Source organism: Oncorhynchus tshawytscha, linkage group LG20, assembly GCF_018296145.1.
Source record: "Oncorhynchus tshawytscha isolate Ot180627B linkage group LG20, Otsh_v2.0, whole genome shotgun sequence".
Lineage (NCBI taxonomy): Eukaryota > Metazoa > Chordata > Actinopteri > Salmoniformes > Salmonidae > Oncorhynchus > Oncorhynchus tshawytscha.
Window position 1 is genome coordinate 46,810,015 of NC_056448.1, and position 23,317 is coordinate 46,833,331.

The window sequence follows — 23,317 nt, forward strand, 5'->3', positions numbered from 1 at the left end:
AGAGAGAGAGAGAGAGAGAGAGAGAGAGAGAGAGAGAGAGAGACAGAGAGACAGAGAGAGAGAGAGAGAGAGAGAGACAGAGAGACAGAGAGAGAGAGACAGAGAGACAGAGGTGCTGGGCTGTGGCTCTGTGGGAGCAGTCCATTAAGGAGACGGATTTGCAGTACAGTACTATGTTCTAGGGGGAGTCAGGCAGCACCAGGGGAGTGGGGGAGCAGGGGAGCATGAGTGTGTAGGGGAGACAGCAGCCAGGCTGAGGTGCTGTAGCCAACTGTACTATGCTCTAGGGGGAGTCAGGCAGCCCTAGCCGAATGATCCAGGCGAGCGTTAACAGCATTAGTGCATAACTCCTTATGCCATCTGCTCCTGTTTGTCTGTCACACGTCTCATCAGCACACAGCCCCTCTCTATGATGACTACAGGTCTCATCAACACACAGCCCCTCTCTACGATACTACAGGTCTCATCAGCACACAGTCCGTCTCTAGGATGACTACAGGTCTCATCAGCACACAGCCCCTCTCTACGATACTACAGGTCCCCTCTCTACGATGACTACAGGTCTCATCAACACACAGCCCCTCTCTACGATGACTACAGGTCTCATCAGCAGACAGCCCCTCTCTATGATGACTACAGGTCTCATCAGCAGACAGCCCCTCTCTATGATGACTACAGGTCTCATCAACACACAGCCCCTCTCTATGATGACTACAGGTCTCATCAACACACAGCCCCTCTCTATGATGACTACAGGTCTCATCAACACACAGCCCCTCTCTATGATGACTACAGGTCTCATCAACACACAGCCCCTCTCTATGATGACTACAGGTCTCATCAACACACAGCCCCTCTCTACGATGACTACAGGTCCCCACAGCCCCTCTCTATGATGACTACAGGTCTCATCAGCACACAGCCCCTCTCTATGATGACTACAGGTCTCATCAACACACAGCCCCTCTCTATGATGACTACAGGTCTCATCAAGACACAGCCCCTCTCTATGATGACTACAGGTCTCATCAACACACAGCCCCTCTCTACGATGACTACAGGTCCCCTCTCTATGATGACTACAGGTCTCATCAACACACAGCCCCTCTCTAGGATGACTACAGGTCCCCTCTCTACGATGACTACAGGTCTCATCAACACACAGCCCCTCTCTACGATGACTACAGGTCTCATCAGCAGACAGCCCCTCTCTACGATGACTACAGGTCTCATCAGCAGACAGCCCCTCTCTATGATGACTACAGGTCTCATCAACACACAGCCCTCTCTATGATGACTACAGGTCTCATCAGCACACAGCCCCTCTCTATGATGACTACAGGTCTCATCAGCACACAGCCCCTCTCTAGGATGACTACAGGTCCCCTCTCTATGATACTACAGGTCTCATCAGCACACAGCCCCTCTCTATGATGACTACAGGTCTCATCAACACACAGCCCCTCTCTATGATGACTACAGGTCTCATCAATACACAGCCCCTCTCTACGATGACTACAGGTCCCCTCTCTATGATGACTACAGGTCTCATCAGCACACAGCCCCTCTCTATGATGACTACAGGTCTCATCAACACACAGCCCCTCTCTATGATGACTACAGGTCTCATCAAGACACAGCCCCTCTCTATGATGACTACAGGTCTCATCAACACACAGCCCCTCTCTACGATGACTACAGGTCCCCTCTCTATGATGACTACAGGTCTCATCAACACACAGCCCCTCTCTATGATGACTACAGGTCCCCTCTCTATGATGACTACAGGTCTCATCAGCACACAGCCCCTCTCTATGATGACTACAGGTCTCATCAACACACAGCCCCTCTCTATGATGACTACAGGTCCCCTCTCTATGATGACTACAGGTCTCATTAACACACAGCCCCTCTCTATGATGACTACAGGTCTCATCAGCACACAGCCCCTCTCTACGATGACTACAGGTCCCCTCTCTATGATGACTACAGGTCTCCTCTCTATGATGACTACAGGTCTCATCAGCAGACAGTCCCTCTCTATGATGACTACAGGTCTCATCAACACACAGCCCCTCTCTATGATGACTACAGGTCTCATCAGCAGACAGCCCCTCTCTACGATACTATAGGTCCCCTCTCTACGATACTACAGGTCTCCTCTCTATGATGACTACAGGTCTCATCATCACACAGCCCCTCTCTACGATGACTACAGGTCCCCTCTCTACGATGACTACAGGTCCCCTCTCTACGATGACTACAGGTCTCCTCTCTATGATGACTACAGGTCTCATCAGCACACAGCCTCTCTCTACGATACTACAGGTCTCCTCTCTATGATGACTACAGGTCCCCTCTCTACGATGACTACAGGTCTACTCTCTATGATGACTACAGGTCTCATCAGCACACAGCCCCTCTCTATGATGACTACAGGTCTCATCAACACACAGCCCCTCTCTACGATGACTACAGGTCCCCTCTCTATGATGACTACAGGTCTCATCAACACACAGCCCCTCTCTACGATGACTACAGGTCTCATCAACACACAGCCCCTCTCTATGATGACTACAGGTCCCCTCTCTACGATGACTACAGGTCCCCTCTCTAGGATGACTACAGGTCTCATCAACACACAGCCCCTCTCTATGATGACTACAGGTCCCCTCTCTACGATGACTACAGGTCCCCTCTCTACGATGACTACAGGTCTCATCAGCACACAGCCCCTCTCTACGATGACTACAGGTCTCCTCTCTACGATGACTACAGGTCTCCTCTCTACGATACTACAGGTCCCCTCTCTACGATACTACAGGTCCCCTCTCTACGATGACTACAGGTCTCATCAGCAGACAGCCCCTCTCTACGATGACTACAGGTCCCCTCTCTACGATACTACAGGTCTCCTCTCTACGATGACTACAGGGCCTCTCTCTAGGATGACTACAGGTCCCCTCTCTAGGATGACTACAGGTCCCCTCTCTATGATAGTACAGGTCCTCTCTCTACGATGACTACAGGTCTCATCAACACACAGCCCCTCTCTACGATGACTACAGGTCTCATCAACACACAGCACCTCTCTACGATGACTACAGGTCTCATCAACACACAGCACCTCTCTACGATGACTACAGGTCTCATCAACACAGCCCCTCTCTACGATGACTACAGGTCTCATCAGCAGACAGCCCCTCTCTAGGATGACTACAGGTCCCCTCTCTACGATACTACAGGTCTCCTCTCTAGGATGACTACAGGTCCCCTCTCTAGGATGACTACAGGTCACCTCTCTAGGATGACTACAGGTCCCCTCTCTAGGATACTACAAGTCCCCTCTCTACGATGACTACAGGTCCCCTCTCTAGGATGACTACAGGTCTCCTCTCTACAATGACTACAGGTCCCCTCTCTAGGATACTACAGGTCTCCTCTCTACAATGACTACAGGTCCCCTCTCTAGGATGACTACAGGTCCCCTCTATAGGATGACTACAGGTCTCCTCTCTACGATACTACAGGTCTCCTCTCTACGATAACTACAGGTCCCCTCTCTAGGATGACTACAGGTCCCCTCTCTAGGATGACTACAGGTCTCCTCTCTACGATACTACAGGTCTCCTCTCTACGATGACTACAGGTCCCCTCTCTAGGATGACTACAGGTCCCCTCTCTAGGATGACTACAGGTCTCCTCTCTACGATGACTACAGGTCCCCTCTCTAGGATGACTACAGGTCCGCTCTCTAGGATGACTACAGGTCTCCTCTCTACGATGACTACAGGTCCCCTCTCTAGGATGACTACAGGTCTCCTCTCTAGGATGACTACAGGGATGACTACAGGTCTCCTCTCTAGGATGACTACAGGGATGACTACAGGTCCCCTCTCTAGGATGACTACATGGATGACTACAGGTCCCCTCTCTAGGATGACTACAGGTCTCCTCTCTAGGATGACTACAGGGATGACTACAGGTCCCCTCTCTAGGATGACTACAGGTCTCCTCTCTAGGATGACTACAGGTCTCCTCTCTAGGATGACTACAGGTCTCCTCTCTAGGATGACTACAGGGATGACTACAGGTCTCCTCTCTAGGATGACTACAGGTCCCCTCTCTACGATGACTACAGGGATGACTACAGGTCTCCTCTCTACGATGACTACAGGGATGACTACAGGTCTCCTCTCTACGATGACTACAGGTCCCCTCTCTACGATGACTACAGGTCCCCTCTCTACGATGACTACAGGTCCCCTCTCTATGATGACTACAGGTCTCCTCTCTACGATGACTACAGGGATGACTACAGGTCTCCTCTCTACGATGACTACAGGTCCCCTCTATATGATGACTACAGGTCCCCTCTCTACGATGACTACAGGGAGGACTACAGGTCCCCTCTCTACGATGACTACAGGTCCCCTCTCTACGATGACTACAGGTCCCCTCTCTACGATGACTACAGGGATGACTACAGGTCCCCTCTCTATGATGACTACAGGTCCCCTCTCTATGATGACTACAGGTCCCCTCTCTATGATGACTACAGGTCCCCTCTCTACGATGACTACAGGGATGACTACAGGTCTCCTCTCTACGATGACTACAGGTATCCTCTCTACGATGACTACAGGGAGGACTACAGGTCTCCTCTCTACGATGACTACAGGTCTCCTCTCTACGATGACTACAGGTCTCCTCTCTACGATGACTACAGGTCCCCTCTCTATGATGACTACAGGTCCCCTCTCTATGATGACTACAGGTCCCCTCTCTATGATGACTACAGGTCCCCTCTCTATGATGACTACAGGTCTCCTCTCTACGATGACTACAGGTCCCCTCTCTATGATGACTACAGGTCCCCTCTCTATGATGACTACAGGTCCCCTCTCTACGATGACTACAGGTCCCCTCTCTACGAGGACTACAGGTCCCCTCTCTATGATGACTACAGGTCCCCTCTCTACGATGACTACAGGTCCCCTCTCTACGAGGACTACAGGTCCCCTCTCTACGATGACTACAGGGAGGACTACAGGTCCCCTCTCTATGATGACTACAGGTCTCCTCTCTACGATGACTACAGGGATGACTACAGGTCTCCTCTCTACGAGGACTACAGGTCCCCTCTCTATGATGACTACAGGTCCCCTCTCTACGAGGACTACAGGTCCCCTCTCTACGATGACTACAGGGAGGACTACAGGTCCCCTCTCTATGATGACTACAGGTCTCCTCTCTACGATAACTACAGGGATGACTACAGGTCTCCTCTCTATGATGACTACAGGTCCCCTCTCTATGATGACTACAGGTCCCCTCTCTATGATGACTACAGGTCCCCTCTCTATGATGACTACAGGTCCCCTCTCTACGATGACTACAGGTCCCCTCTCTATGATGACTACAGGTCCCCTCTCTATGATGACTACAGGGATGACTACAGGTCCCCTCTCTACGATGACTACAGGTCTCCTCTCTATGATGACTACAGGTCCCCTCTCTATGATGACTACAGGGAGGACTACAGGGCCTTGCTGCCGCTCTCTCGACTCCACCCGTTAACATGCCTTCCTGTGGAAACTAATGTTAGGAGAAAATGTAGAACCCTTCTATTTCCCCATATTGGAGAATAGATACAGCAGATTGGAGGGAGTGTTATTGCTGCTGTCGGTCTCTCCTGCAGGAGGACAGAGAGAGAAGCAGTTCTGCTAGGCACTTGACCCAGAAACGGTTTCCTCCTTCCTTACCTCCTTCCTTCCTCCTTCCTTACCTCCTTCCTTCCTCCTTCCTTACCTCCTTCCTTACCTCCTTCCCTACCTCCTTCCTTCCTCCTTCGGTTTACCTCCTTCTTTACCTCCTTCCTTCCACCTTCCTTACCTGCTTCCTTACCTCCTTCCTTCCTCCTTCGGTTTACCTCCTTCCTGAATCCTGCATAGTCTGGTTAAATAAAGGTGAAATAAATAAAAAATAGTCAGAGTACTGTACCTCAGGCAGACAGACAGACAGGCAGGAAGGCAGACAGACAGGTAGACAGACAGAGAGGCAGAGACAGACAGACAGACAGGTGGAGTGTGGGACTGTGAAGCGCCATCCTCTTGATTAATAGTGGCACAAGTGACAGGGTGACTCTAGGAAACCATCTCCCCAGCCGCCCCGCATGTTCATCCGCCCACACATCATCATACTAATTTAGCAGAGTTTTAAAAATATAAAACCTTTATTAAATATGTACACCAGAACCTTCTATCCCCAGCCAGGATGGTGCCATTTGGCATTTGGGGTTTGTGTTGTGATGAAAGACGAGGAGCAAACAAACGCAGCTGGCTTGGAACGCATCCCTCTCCCTCTGCCTGTCGGTACGCTCCCCACAAAGCCGCTCGACATTTTCTGATATTTGCATCAAGCAAGGAGGTGTAGCTGACATCTCCAGTTGCACTGTCAGAGGCTTAGCTGGACTTATAGACAAGACAGGAAGAGAGAAGGGAGAGAGAGGGAGAGAGAGGGGAGAGAGTGGGAGAGAGAAGGGAGAGAGAGGGAGAGAGAAGGGAGAGAGAGGGAGAGAGAGAGAGAGAGGGGAGAGAGAGGGAGAGAGAGGAGAGAGAAGGGAGAGAGAGGGAGAGAGAAGGGAGAGAGAGGGAGAGAGAAGGGAGAGAGAGGGAGAGAGAAGGGAGAGAGGGAGAGAGAAGGGAGAGAGAGGAAGAGAGAGGGGGAGAGAGGGAGAGAGAAGGGAGAGAGAGGGAGAGAGAAGGGAGAGAGAGGGAGAGAGAAGGGAGAGAGAGGGAGAGAGAAGGGAGAGAGAGGGAGAGAGAGGGGAGAGAGAGGGAGAGAGACGGGAGAGAGAGGGAGAGAGAAGGGAGAGAGGGGAGAGAGAAGGGAGAGAGAGGGAGAGAGAAGGGAGAGAGAGGGAGAGAGAAGGGAGAGAGGGAGAGAGAGGAAGAGAGAGGGGAGAGAGGGAGAGAGAAGGGAGAGAGAGGGAGAGAGAGGGAGAGAGAGGGAGAGAGAGGGAGAGAAGGGAGAGAGAGGGAGAGAGAGGGAGAGAGAGGGGAGAGAGAGGAGAGAGAGACGGGAGAGAGAGGGAGAGAGAAGGGAGAGAGAGGGAGAGAGAAGGGAGAGAGAGGGAGAATGACACCGTACGACGTAAAGAGAGAGTGACAGAGGAAAAGAAGAGAAGAGGGAGAAAAATAACTTGTGCCAAAATCTGAATTCCTGCTGGATCTAGAGGATCCGTCGGGGGAATTAGGAGCCCCACAATTAAACATATGGGTATTAAGATAATTGTCAGTTGTGTTGGCGGACATGATAGTAGACAGATGGACGGGAATCACTGAGCTCCGCTGAGGACAGAGAGGCTCCCTGGGAGAGAGAGCGTTTTATATTTTACCTGCCTGAACGGATCTGAGCGGCTTCACTATTACTGCCATCCAGGTTTAGTTTGGACAGAGAGAGAACGTGAGGGAGGAGAGAGGAGGAGGAAGAGAGGGAAGGAGGAAGAGAGGGAAGGAGGAAGAGAGAGAAGGAGGAAGAGAGGGAAGGAGGAAGAGAGAGAATGCGAGGGAGGAGGAGAGGAGGAGGAAGAGAGGGAAGGAGGAAGAGAGAGAACGCGAGGGAGGAGGAGAGGAGGAGGAAGAGAGGGAAGGAGGAAGAGAGGGAAGGAGGAGGAGAGGAGGAGGAAGAGAGGGAAGGAGGAGGAGAGGAGGAGGAAGAGAGGGAAGGAGGAGGAGAGGAGGAGGAAGAGAGGGAAGGAGGAAGAGAGGGAAGGAGGAGGAGAGGAGGAGGAAGAGAGGGAAGGAGGAAGAGAGAGAACGCGAGGGAGGAGGAGAGGAGAAGGAAGAGAGGGAAGGAGGAAGAGAGGGAAGGAGGAGGAGAGGAGGAGGAAGAGAGGGAAGGAGGAAGAGAGAGAACGCGAGGGAGGAGGAGAGGAGGAGGAAGAGAGGGAAGGAGGAAGAGAGGGAAGGAGGAAGAGAGGGAAGGAGGAAGAGAGGGGAGGAGGAAGAGAGGGGAGGAGGAAGAGAGGGGAGGAGGAGGAGAGGAGGAGGAAGAGAGGGAAGGAGGAAGAGAGGGAAGGAGGAAGAGAGGGGAGGAGGAAGAGAGAGAACGCGAGGGAGGAGGAGAGGAGGAGGAAGAGAGGGAACGCGAGGGAGGAGAGAGAAGGAGGTAGAGAGGGAAGGAGGAAGAGAGAGAACGCGAGGGAGGAGGATAGGAGGAGGATAGAACATGGGGGTGTAGTAGTGTGTGTGTGTGGGGTGGGGGGGTGTAGATTGGGACCGGGTCCTTCCTCTCTGTGATGCACAGGGGGAGGCTGCCCTCTGCAGGTCAACATCAGTAGTACACATCTGGGGAAGGAGGAAGAGAGGGAAGGAGGTAGAGAGGGAAGGAGGAAGAGAGGGAAGGAGGAAGAGAGGGAAGGAGGTAGAGAGGGAAGGAGGAAGAGAGGGAAGGAGGTAGAGAGGGAAGGAGGTAGAGAGGGAAGGAGGAAGAGAGGGAAGGAGGTAGAGAGGGAAGGAGGTAGAGAGGGAAGGAGGAAGAGAGGGAAGGAGGTAGAGAGGGAAGGAGGTAGAGAGGGAAGGAGGAAGAGAGGGAAGGAGGTAGAGAGGGAAGGAGGTAGAGAGGGAAGGAGGAAGAGAGGGAAGGAGGTAGAGAGGGAAGGAGGAAGAGAGGGAAGGAGGTAGAGAGGGAAGGAGGTAGAGAGGGAAGGAGGAAGAGAGAGAAGGAGGTAGAGAGAGAAGGAGGAAGAGAGAGAAGGAGGACGAGAGAGAAGGAATCAAATCAAATCAAATCAAATTTTATTTGTCACATACACATGGTTAGCAGATGTTAATGCGAGTGTAGCGAAATGCTTGTGCTTCTAGTTCCGACAATGCAGTAATAACCAACAAGTAATCTAACTAACAATTCCAAAAAAAAACTACTGTCTTATACACAGTGTAAGGGGATAAAGAATATGTGCATAAGGATATATGAATGAGTGATGGTACAGAGCAGCATAGGCAAGATACAGTAGATGATATCGAGTACAGTATATACATATGAGATGAGTATGTAAACCAAGTGGCATAGTTAAAGTGGCTAGTGATACATGTATTACATAAGGATGCAGTCGATGATATAGAGTACAGTATCTACGTATGCATATGAGATGAATAATGTAGGGTAAGTAACATTATATAAGGTAGCATTGTTTAAAGTGGCTAGTGATATATTTACATCATTTCCCATCAATTCCCATGATTAAAGTGGCTGGAGTAGAGTCAGTGTCATTGACAGTGTGTTGGCAGTAGCCACTCAATGTTAGTGGTGGCTGTTTAACAGTCTGATGGCCTTGAGATAGAAGCTGTTTTTCAGTCTCTCGGTCCCAGCTTTGATGCACCTGTACTGACCTCGCCTTCTGGATGACAGCGGGGTGAACAGGCAGTGGCTCGGGTGGTTGATGTCCTTGATGATCTTTATGGCCTTCCTGTAGCATCGGGTGGTGTAGGTGTCCTGGAGGGCAGGTAGTTTGCCCCCGGTGATGCGTTGTGCAGACCTCACTACCCTCTGGAGAGCCTTACGGTTGAGGGCGGTGCAGTTGCCATACCAGGCGGTGATACAGCCCGCCAGGATGCTCTCGATTGTGCATCTGTAGAAGTTTGTGAGTGCTTTTGGTGACAAGCCGAATTTCTTCAGCCTCCTGAGGTTGAAGAGGCGCTGCTGCGCCTTCCTCACGATGCTGTCTGTGTGAGTGGACCAATTCAGTTTGTCTGTGATGTGTATGCCGAGGAACTTAAAACTTGCTACCCTCTCCACTACTGTTCCATCGATGTGGATGGGGGGGTGTTCCCAGAAGAGAGGGAAGGAGGAAGAGAGAGGGAAGGAGTTAGAGAGGGAAGGAGGTAGAGAGGGAAGGAGTTAGAGAGGGAAGGAGGTAGAGAGGGAAGGAGGAAGGGGAGTTTGCTGAAAGGGAGACTAGCTGATCACTTATAGAGAAAATCAAGGGGGAATGATATGGAGGATGTAGGAAACATGAAAGGGTTGTCACGATACCAGCATCACTATACCACAATACCAGCATCACTATACTACGATACCAGCATCACTATACCACGATGCCAGCATCACTATACCACGATACCAGCATCACTATACCACAATACCAGCATCACTATACCATGATACCAACATTACTATACCATATACCAGCATCACTATACCATGATACCAGCATCACTATACCACAATACCAGCATCACTATACCACAATACCAGCATCACTATACCATGATACCAACATTACTATACCATGATACCAGCATCACTATACCACAATACCAGCATTACTATACCACGATACCAGCATCACTATACCACAATACCAGCATCACTATACCATGACACCAGCATCACTATACCATGATACCAACATTACTATACCATGATACCAGCATCACTATACCACAATACCAGCATCACTATACCACAATACCAGCATTACTATACCACGATACCAGCATCACTATACCACAATATCAGCATCACTATACCATGATACCAGCATCACTATACCATGATACCAACATTACTATACCATGATACCAGCATCACTATACCACAATACCAGCATCACTATACCATGATACCAGCATCACTATACCACGATACCAGCATCACTATACCATGATACCAGCATCACTATACCACGATACCAGCATCACTATACCACGGTACCAGCATCACTATACCATGATACCAGCATCACTATACCACGATACCAGCATCACTATACCATGATACCAGCATCACTATACCATGATATCAACATTACTATACTATGATACCAGCATCACTATACCATGATACCAGCATCACTATACCATGATACCAGCATCACTATACCATGATACCAGCATCACTATACCATGATACCAGCATCACTATACCGCGATACCAGCGTCACTATACCACGATACCAGCATCACTATACCACGATACCAGCATCACTATACCACGATACCAGCATCACTATACCATGATACCAGCATCACTATACCATGATACCAGCATCACTATACCATGATACCAGCATCACTATACCATGATACCAGCATCACTATACCATGATACCAGCATCACTATACCACGATACCAGCATCACTATACCACGATACCAGCATCACTATACCATGATACCAGCATCACTATACCACGATACCAGCATCACTATACCATGATACCAGCATCACTATACCACGATACCAGCATCACTATACCACGATACCAGCATCACTATACCACGATACCAGCATCACTATACCATGATACCAGCATCACTATACCACGATACCAGCATCACTATACCACGATACCAGCATCACTATACCACGATACCAGCATCACTATACAACGATACCAGCATCACTATACCACGATACCAGCATCACTATACCACGATACCAGCATCACTATACCATGTAACCAGCATCACTATACCACGATACCAGCATCACTATACCACGATACCAGCATCACTATACCACGATACCAGCATCACTATACCACGATACCAGCATCACTATACCACGATACCAGCATCACTATACCACGATACCTGATAACCATGACAAGAAGAAAAACACAAAGCAGATTCAACTCTTACTGAACATGTATGAATCATATTTATAACGTGTACTTATAGCTAGTCATATTATTCAATAAATGCATGAACCATGAGCTGCTATTTGTGTTCAGGGGCCTTCGTCCGCATCGTGTGTTTGCGCCGTACCCCTCCTGAGGTTAACGTGTTTCCTCCTCTCTCTCTGGTTCCCTGCAGGTGGGCTCTCACAGGGAAGATGGTAGCGTGGCCATGCGTGGCAGCCATCCCATCAGACCCAACCAAGTGCCAGTCCCCCAGCTGCCCCAGCAGTCTGCCACATCACCAGATCTCAACCAGACTGATACATACCGGGGTGAGTACCATACCGGGGGAGGGGGGTGTTTGTGGAGGGCACGGTGTGACACAGCAGGCAACTCTGTGGGCTATAAGGTCTCCTGCTGGTAACCTCTGTTCCCTGTCTTGTTATATAGACTAGGACATTATGGAAGAGTAGCAACTAGCTCACGGGGACAAACAAACACAAATCAAATACAAAACCCACCGTGTGAAGGTGGGCTCCCATCTGGTTGGCCCTGGAAACCTGGAAACATGTTCCTGGAAACATGGCCCTGGAATCATGGAAACATGTTCCTGGAAACATGAAACATGGCCCTGGAAACATGGCCCTGGAAACATGGCCCTGGAAACATGGAAACATGGCCCTGGAAACCTGGAAACATGTTCCTGGAAACATGGAAACATGGCCCTGGAAACCTGGAAACATGTTCCTGGAAACATGGAAACATGGCCCTGGAAACATGGCCCTGGAAACATGTTCCTGGAAAGATAGAAACATGGCCCTGGAATCATGGAAACATGGCCCTGGAAACATGAAACATGGCCCTGGAAACATGGCACTGGAAACATGAAACATGGCCCTGGAAACATGTTCCTGGAAAGATAGAAACATGGCCCTGGAATCATGGAAACATGGCCCTGGAAACATGAAACATGGCCCTGGAAACATGGAAACATGTTCCTGGAAACATGAAACATGGCCCTGGAAACATGGCCCTGGAAACATGGCCCTGGAAACATGGAAACATGGCCCTGGAAACCTGGAAACATGTTCCTGGAAACATGGAAACATGGCCCTGGAAACATGGCCCTGGAAACATGGCCCTGGAAACATGTTCCTGAAAGATAGAAACATGGCCCTGGAATCATGGAAACATGGCCCTGGAAACATGAAACATGGCCCTGGAAACATGGCCCTGGAAACATGGCACTGGAAACATGAAACATGGCCCTGGAAACATGTTCCTGGAAAGATAGAAACATGGCCCTGGAATCATGGAAACATGGCCCTGGAAACATGAAACATGGCCCTGGAAACATGGCCCTGGAAACATGGCCCTGGAAACATGGAAACATGGCCCTGGAAACATGGAAACATGGCCCTGGAAACATGGCACTGGAAACATGAAACATGGCCCTGGAAACATGGAAACATGGCCCTGGAAACATGAAACATGGCCCTGGAAACATGGCCCATGGCCCTGGAAACATGGCCCTGGAAACATGGCCCTGGAAACATGGCACTGGAAACATGAAACATGGCCCTGGAAACATGGCCCTGGAAACATGGAAACATGGCCCTGGAAACATGAAACATGGCCCTGGAAACATGGCCCTGGAAACATCAAATATGATCAGCTTTTCAAACAGGATTTGTTCCAAACTGTTTTTGTTACTGTTGGGAAATATCCATTAGCAAATTATAGTAGAATTATTTTTTTGGTGAAAAACAAACATTTGAATAGAATAAATATATTTTTTAAATGGTCAATTATCACATACACTCATATCCATATTTTATCGACAGTAAAATCAGTTTAATTGGCAGAGTCCACAATTGAATGTGTGAGTACTTATGATTTAACAGAGAAAACACCATTTATCTAAAATATGAATATGTAAAAGAAAATTGTATACGACCGATGCTGTGAAGCAAATTAGCCCTGAGGCCTGTCTACAGACTGGAAATGACTTCCTTGGCAACGTATCGTCCTGAGGCCCTCGCCAACTGCACACACACACACACACACTACAGAGACAGACACACACACACTACAGACAGACACACACACACTACAGAGACAAAAACACACACTACAGATACACACACACACACACACACACACACACACACTACAGACACACACTACAGAGACAGACACACACACACTACAGACAGACACACACACACTACAGAGACAAAAACACACACTACAGACAGACACACACACACACACACACACACACACACTACAGACACACACTACAGACAGACACACACACACTACAGAGACAAAAACACACACTACAGATACACACACACACACACACACACACACACACTACAGACACACACTACAGAGACAGACACACACACTACAGATACACACACACACACACTACAGAGACAGACACACACACACTACAGATACACACACACACACTACAGAGACAGACACACACACACTACAGATACACACACACACACTACAGAGACAGACACACACACACTACAGATACACACACACACACACTACTAGAGACAGACACACACACACTACAGATACACACACACACACTACAGAGACAGACACACTACAGAGACAGACACACACACACACAGAGACACAAACACACTACAGATACACACACACACACACTACAGAGACACACACACTACAGAGACACAAACACACTACAGATACACACACACACACTACAGAGACACACACACACTACAGAGACAGACACACACACACTACAGATACACACACACACACACTACAGTGACAGACACACTACAGAGACAGACACACACACACTACAGATACACACACACACACACACAGAGACAGACACAGACACACTACAGAGACAGACACACACAGACACTACAGAGACACAAACACACACTACAGATACACACACACACACACTACAGAGACAGACACAAACACACTACAGAGACAGACACACACACACTACAGACACACACACAGACAGACACACACACTACAGAGACAGACACACAAACTACAGAGACACACGCACACACTACAGAGACAAACACACTACAGACAGAGACACACTACAGAGACACACACACACACTACAGAGACAAACACACTACAGACACAGACACACTACAGAGACAGACACACACACTACAGACAGAGACACACTACAGAGACAGACACACACTACAGAGACATACACACTACAGACACACACACACACTACAGAGACAGACACACACACTACAGACAGACAGACAGACACACACACACTACAGAGACAGACACACACACTACAGAGACAGACACACACTACAGAGACGACAGACACACACACACACACTACAGAGACAGACACACTACAGAGACAGACACACAGACACACAGGCAGACACACACACTACAGAGACAGACACACTACAGAGACACACACACTACAGATACACACACACACACTACAGAGACACACACACACACTACAGAGACAGACACACTACAGACACACACACTACAGAGACACACAAACTACAGAGACACACGCACACACTACAGAGACACACACACACACTACAGACTAGAGAGACACACACACACTACAGAGACAGACACACTACAGACACAGACACACTACAGACACACAAACTACAGAGACAGACACAGACACACACTACAGAGACAGACACACACACACACTACAGAGACACACACACACACTACAGACACACACACTACAGACACACACACTACAGAGACACACACACTACAGAGAGACAGACACACAAACTACAGAGACACACACACACACTACAGAGACACACACACACACTACAGAGACAGACACACTACAGAGACAGACACACACACTACAGAGACAGACACACACACTACAGAGACACACACACCACAGAGACACACACACACACTACAGAGACACACACACACACTACAGAGACAGACACACACACTACAGAGACAGACACACTACAGAGACAGACACACACACTACAGAGACACACACACACACTACAGAGACAGACACACACTACAGAGACACACACTACAGACAGACACACACACTACAGAGACACACACTACAGAGAAAGAGACAGACACACACTATAAAGACACACACACACACTACACACACACTACAGAGACAGACTGACACACACTATAGACACACACACACACACACTACAGACACACACACACTACAGAGACACACACACACTACAGAGACAGACACACACACGACAGAGACAGACACACACACTACAGAGACAGACACACACACTACAGAGACACACACACACACACACTACAGAGACACACACACACACTACAGAGACACACAAACTACAGACACAGACACACTACAGAGACAGACACACACACTACAGACACACACACACTAGAGAGACAGACACACACTACAGACACACACTACAGACACACACTACAGAGACACACACACACACACTACAGAGACACACACACACACTACAGAGACACACACACACTACAGAGACAGACACACTACAGAGACAGACACAATACAGAGACAGACACACAGTACAGAGACAGACACACTACAGAGACAGACACACACTACAGAGACCGACACACACACACTACAGAGACAGACACACACAATACAGAGACACACACACACACTACAGAGACAGACACACTACAGAGACACACACACACAATACAGAGACACACACACACACTACAGAGACAGACACACACTACAGAGACAGACACACTACAGAGACACACACACACAATACAGAGACACACACACACACTACAGAGACACACACACACAATACAGAGACACACACACACACTACAGAGACAGACACACTACAGAGACAGACACACTACAGAGACAGACACACACTACAGAGACAGACACACTACAGAGACAGACACACACACACTACAGAGACAGACACAATACAGAGACACACACACTACAGAGACAGACACACACTACAGAGACAGACACACACTACAGAGACACACACACACACTACAGAGACAGACACACTACAGAGACAGACACACTACAGAGACAGACACACACACTACAGAGACAGACACACTACAGAGACAGACACACACACTACAGAGACAGACACACACACTACAGAGACAGACACACTACAGAGACAGACACACTACAGAGACAGACACACACACTACAGAGACAGACACACTACAGAGACAGACACACACACTACAGAGACAGACACACTACAGAGACAGACACACTACAGAGACACACACACACACTACAGAGACAGACACACTACAGAGACAGACACACTACAGAGACACACACACACACTACAGAGACACACACACACACTACAGAGACAGACACACACACTACAGAGACAGACACACTACAGAGACACACACACACACTACAGAGACACACACACACACTACAGAGACAGACACACACTACAGCGACAGACACACACTACAGCGACAGACACACACACTACAGAGACAGACACACACTACAGAGACAGACACACACTACAGAGACAGACACACACTACAGACACAGGCACACACACTACAGAGACAGACACACTACAGCGACACACACACACACTACAGAGACAGACACACACTACAGACACAGACACACACACACTACAGAGACAGACACACACTACAGCGACAGACACACACTACAGCGACAGACACACACACTACAGAGACAGACACACACTACAGAGACAGACACACACTACAGAGACAGACACACACTACAGAGACAGACACACACTACAGACACAGACACACACACACTACAGAGACAGACACACTACAGAGACACACCAACACACTACAGAGACACACACACACACTACAGACACAGACACACACACTACAGAGACAGACACACTACAGACACACACACACACTACAGAGACAGACACCCACTACAGACACAGACACACACACACTACAGAGACAGACACACACTACAGAGACAGACACACACTACAGAGACAGACACACACTACAGAGACAGACACACACTACAGTGACAGCTGAGAGTACAACTATAGATAACGTGTACTAAAACTTCCCAGTGTATGTTAAAGTGTTGCAGCAGGATGTGTCTTCTCTGAGTCTGAGGCGTTACGTTGGTCTCCTTCCCTCTGGCTGCAGAGGACTAGTAGCTACTAAAAACAGTGTTGTACCTTTTCTGTATCCCGTTTTGCCCTGGACAAAAATATGGATTTTTTTTTACTGTCTATTTCCCGTATATTTCCTGTGCTGAGTCCTCCACTCCACTTCCAACGGAGCTGCTGTGCTGAGTCCTCCACTCCACTTCCAATTAGCTGCTGTGCTGAGGCCTCCACTCCACTTCCAACGTAGCTGCTGTGCTGAGTCCTCCACTCCACTTCCAATGCAGCTGCTGTGCTGAGTCCTCCACTCCATTTCCAACGTAGCTGCTGTGCTGAGTCCTCCACTCCACTTCCAATGTAGCTGCTGTGCTGAGTCCTCCACTCCACTTCCAACGTAGCTGCTGTGCTGAGTCCTCCACTCCACTTCCAACGTAGCTGCTGTGCTGAGTCCTCCACTCCACTTCCAACGTAGCTGCTGTGCTGAGTCCTCCACTCCACTTCCAACGTAGCTGCTGTGCTGAGTCCTCCACTCCACTTCCAACGTAGCTGCTGTGCTGAGTCCTCCACTCCACTTCCAATGCAGCTGCTGTGCTGAGTCCTCCACTCTACTTCCAACGTAGCTGCTGTGCTGAGTCCTCCACTCCACTTCCAACGTAGCTGCTGTGCTGAGTCCTCCACTCCACTTCCAACGTAGCTGCTGTGCTGAGTCCTCCACTCCACTTCCAATGCAGCTGCTGTGCTGAGTCCTCCACTCCACTTCCAACATAGCTGCTGTGCTGAGTCCTCCACTCCACTTCCAACGTAGCTGCTGTGCTGAGTCCTCCACTCCACTTCCAATGCAGCTGCTGTTCTGAGTCCTCCACTCCACTTCCAACGTAGCTGCTGTGCTGAGTCCTCCACTCCACTTCCAATGCAGCTGCTGTGCTGAGTGCTCCCGTCCTTTGTCTGGTCACTGGTGTAGTCTAGAAACTTCTGGTTGTACACACAACTGAGTCAGATACAGAGTGTCAGATACAGAGAGTCAGACACAGAGAGTCAGATACAGAGAGTCAGATACAGAGTTGGATACAGAGAGTCAGATACAGAGAGTCAGACACAGAGAGTCAGATACAGAGAGTCGGATACAGAGAGTCGGATACAGAGAGTCAGACACAGAGAGTCAGATACAGAGAGTCAGATACAGAGAGTCAGATACAGAGAGTCAGATACAGAGAGTCAGACACAGAGAGTCAGATACAGAGAGTCAGATACAGAGAGTCAGATACAGAGAGTCGGATACAGAGAGTCAGATACAGAGTTGGATACAGAGAGTAAGATACAGAGAGTCAGACACAGAGAGTCAGATACAGAGTGTCAGATACAGAGAGTCAGATACAGAGAGTCAGACACAGAGAGTCAGATACAGAGAGTCAGACACAGAGAGTCAGACACAAAGAGTCAGACACAGAGTCAGATACAGAGAGTCAGATACAGAGAGTCAGACACAGAGAGTCAGACACAGAGAGTCAGACACAGAGTCAGATACAGAGAGACAGATACAGAGAGTCAGATACAGAGAGTCAGATACAGAGAGTCAGACACAGAGAGTCAGATACAGAGAGTCAGATACAGAGAGCCAGATACAGAGAGTCAGACGCAGAGAGTCAGACACAGAGTCAGAAACAGAGAGTCAGATACAGAGAGTCAGACGCAGAGAGTCAGACACAGAGAGTCAGATACAGAGAGTCAGATACAGAGAGTCAGATACAGAGAGTCAGATACAGAGAGTCAGACACAGAGAGTCAGACACAGAGAGTCAGACACAGAGAGTCAGATACAGAGAGTCAGATACAGAGAGTCAGCCATTTTGTTTATTTTCTTCTCTGTGATTGAGCCATTGAGGGCATTTTGAGGAAGTCTGCGAGATGAGGGGCCTCTTTTGTGAAAGTGTGTGTGTGTGTGTGTTGTGAGACAGTGTGGGAACAGTGTTTTAACGTTGACAGGGATGTTGGCACAGGCCCATGGAATGACGTCAAACAAACAGAGAGCTATATTCTCCATCTGGATAGTGATAGGGGAGAGGAGGGGGAGGAGAGGGGGAGGAGAGGGGGAGAGGAGGGGGAGAGGAGGAGGGAGGAGAGGGAGAGGAGGGGGAGAGGAGGGGAGAGGAGGGGGAGGAGAGGGGGAGAGGAGGGGAGGGGGAATGGGAGAGGAGGGGGAAAGGGGAGAAGAGGGGGAGTGAAGGGGAGGCAGGGGAGAGGAGGGAGGGGGAGAGGAGGGAAGAGGGGAAAAGGGTGAGGAGGGGAGTAAAGGGGGAGGCAGGGGAGAGGAGGGAGGGGGAGAGGGAGGGAGGAGGGGGAATGGGAGAGGAGGGGGAGTAAAGGGGGAGGCAGGGGAGAGAAGGGGGGCTGGCAGGGGAGAGGAGGGAGGGGGGGGAAAGGGGAGAGGAGAGGGGAGTAAAGGGGGAGGAGGGGGAGGAGAGGAGGGGAGAGATGGGGGAGGAGGAGGAGGAGGAGGGAGAAGGGGCAGGGGGGGGCACTGTGAGACCATACAGTCAAACCCCTTTTTTGTCTCCAGAGCAGACACTCCCTCAGTCTCCCCCTCTCTTCCCTCCTCCTCCCTCCTCCCGTGATAACCAGATGAGTGTGCCTGGTAGACACTGTTTTCAGAGAGGCAGGCATGCCAAACACACACACACATTAATCCTTACTCTTTCGGGGTTTGCACCAATGTTGTTTTTATTTTCCAGTCATATTTCTCTCTCCTTTCTGATGATTTAAGAGATAAAAGCAGTGCCTATCTGGCACTAAAATAATCTCACTTTGACATGTCCTTCAAATGACCATCAGAATATTTTCGAAACATTTAAGACGCCTAATCCGTGACTGGATCTTTTATGTCTGAGCCTCCGTCTCCACGAGTGCCCAAATTCTTGTAGTATCTCGTAGGAAATTGGGACTTAACACATTTTGTCAAAACCGGATTAGAAACCAGCAGTTAAATCAAAAATATAAGATTCACAATGTCACTAAGAATAAAACAAACAACCAAAACATCAATAGCCACTACAATGTCAAAACATAATTGTGTCATGAGTACCATTTGCAAGATTTTGTGGACCCAAGACTATGGTGTATCGACATTAGCTAGCTAGCTAACTTTAGCATTCTAGCAACGCTAGTCAGCATAGGTTGCTACATGATAATCAGTTTGTGTTAGCTACCTAGCTAGCCAGCCTAGCTAGCTCTAGTCCAATGGAAACCGATGCAGCCCTGTTGGCTACGTGGCTAGCTAGATGACTACTGGTGAAAGTGAGGTCCCTATGAGATTCAAGGCTTAATAAGTGTCATCGTGCAGAAATATAAAAAAAATAACTGTTTAATGAGCTAGCTAAGTTAGCTAACAAGATAGCTATGAAAGTTACCAGTGTGCATGCACAAATACATGATGACAAATTGTATCGAAGTCAGGAAGGCATGCAGAATGGACTGTCTCTCTAGTACTGGACTGAACTGCCCTAGCTAGCTAGCTAGTAGAGGGGTACACAAACAGCGGTACAAATATGCACAGCTCCATACAATTATATTGTTCTAGTCGATGACAAGACATGTTGCAAAGTAAATACCCCATCGTGTTCAAATATATCTCATTGCATTGCATGCTAGTGCATAAAATCTCCAGTAGTTTTTTTTATTGTTGCGTAGGACAGGAGCCGCACCCAACATCAAGCTTATGAAAGGGAAACATCGCTAGCTAATTTAGGGCGGCAGGTAGCCTAGCTAATTTAGGGCGGCAGGTAGCCTAGCGGTTAAGAGTGTTTCGGTCAGTAATCAAAAGGTTGCTGGTTCAAATCCCTCAGCCGACTAGGTGAATAATCTGTTGATGTGCCCTTAATCCTAATCGCTCTGACACGGACCACACAACCTGAGGATGAGAGCGTCGACTAAAAGTACAACTGGATACACATTTATGATAGCTAGGTGTGACGAAACCCGGTGACCACTACATGTCCTCGTATTCCCATGTTTGGATCAAATGCACTTGATTTGTCATCCGTACTGTGTGAATGACAAGCCCATTTAATCTATTTTTGGGGTGTCTATATTCATTGTTTATACTCAGCATGTAGGAACCTACGTACTGTAGATCGTTTGTATTCATGATGGATTGAGTGTGAGCTTCGTTTCATCTTTTAAAGTGTAAGAAGGCATTTGATATTACAAAGTATGCAGTATTTCCATTTCTTAGTGCTGAACAATTAACCGATTATTCTTTATTTTTTCCCCTTTTTTAAACAACTAATTGACCAACTTCAGTTCAATTATTTGAATTCTATTGAGTTTTCTTCTGTGCATTCAATGTGCATATTTCACAGTTTCTCTAGAGATAAATCAGATACAGCCTGAACTGTGTAATGTAGTAGGGAGTTGTAGTTTCTCTTGAGATAAATCAGATCCAGTCTGAACTGTGTGATGTAGTAGGGAGTTGTAGTTTCTCTTGAGATAAATCCGTTCCAGCCTTGAACTGTGTGATGTAGTAGGGAGTTGTAGTTTCTCTTGAGATAAATCCATTCCAGCCTTGAACTGTGTGATGTAGTAGGGAGTTGTAGTTTCTCTTGAGATAAATCAGATACAGCCTGAACTGTGTGATGTAGTAGGGAGTTGTAGTTTCTCTTGAGATAAATCCGTTCCAGCCTTGAACTGTGTGATGTAGTAGGGAGTTGTAGTTTCTCTTGAGATAAATGTAGTTGAACTGTGTGATGTAGTAGGGAGTTGTAGTTTCTCTTGAGATAAATCAGATCCAGTCTGAACTGTGTGATGTAGTAGGGAGTTGTAGTTTCTCTTGAGATAAATCAGATCCAGTCTGAACTGTGTGATGTAGTAGGGAGTTGTAGTTTCTCTAGAGATAAATCAGATACAGCCTGAACTGTGTGATGTAGTAGGGAGTTGTAGTTTCTCTTGAGATAAATCAGATCCAGTCTGAACTGTGTGATGTAGTAGGGAGTAGAGGTCGACCGACTAATAGGAATGGCATATTAATTAGGGCCGATTTCAAGTTTTCTTAACAATGGGAAATCGGTATTTTTGGGCGCTGATTTTTTAAAATTTTTAATTTACCTTTATTTAACCAGGCAAGTCAGTTAAGAACACATTCTTATTTTCAATGATGGCCTAGGAGCAGTGGGTTAACTGCCTTGTCCAGGGGCAGAACGACACCTTGTCAGCTCGGGGGATCCAATTTTGCAACCTTACAGTTAATTAGTCCAACGCACTAACCACCTGCCTCTCATTGCACTCCACAAGGAGCCTGCCTGTTACGCAAATGCAGTAGAAGCCAAGGTAAGTTGCTAGCTAGTATTAAACTTATCTGATAAAAAAACAATCAATCATAATCACTAGTTATAACTACACATGGTTGATGATATTACTAGTTTATCTAGTGTGTCCTGCGTTGCATATAATCGATGCAACGCTGGGGGAGGATTTAACAAAAGCGCATTTGTG

General features: G+C 48.3%; 1 protein-coding gene across 19 annotated transcripts in view; it reads left to right on the plus strand.

Moving 5' to 3' along the window:
* Nucleotides 1-23,317, plus strand: part of tcf4 (transcription factor 4) — a 417,619-nt gene that overhangs the window by 370,807 nt on the left and 23,495 nt on the right. For all 19 annotated transcript variants that reach the window (XR_006079479.1, XR_006079480.1, XM_042302739.1 and 16 more), the window contains one exon: nucleotides 11,822-11,957. Coding sequence is in view for 17 of the 19 variants with exons in the window: in XM_042302739.1 (XP_042158673.1) it covers nucleotides 11,822-11,957 (136 nt within the window). In the remaining 2 variants the exon portion in view is untranslated. The remainder of the gene's footprint in view (nucleotides 1-11,821; nucleotides 11,958-23,317) is intronic.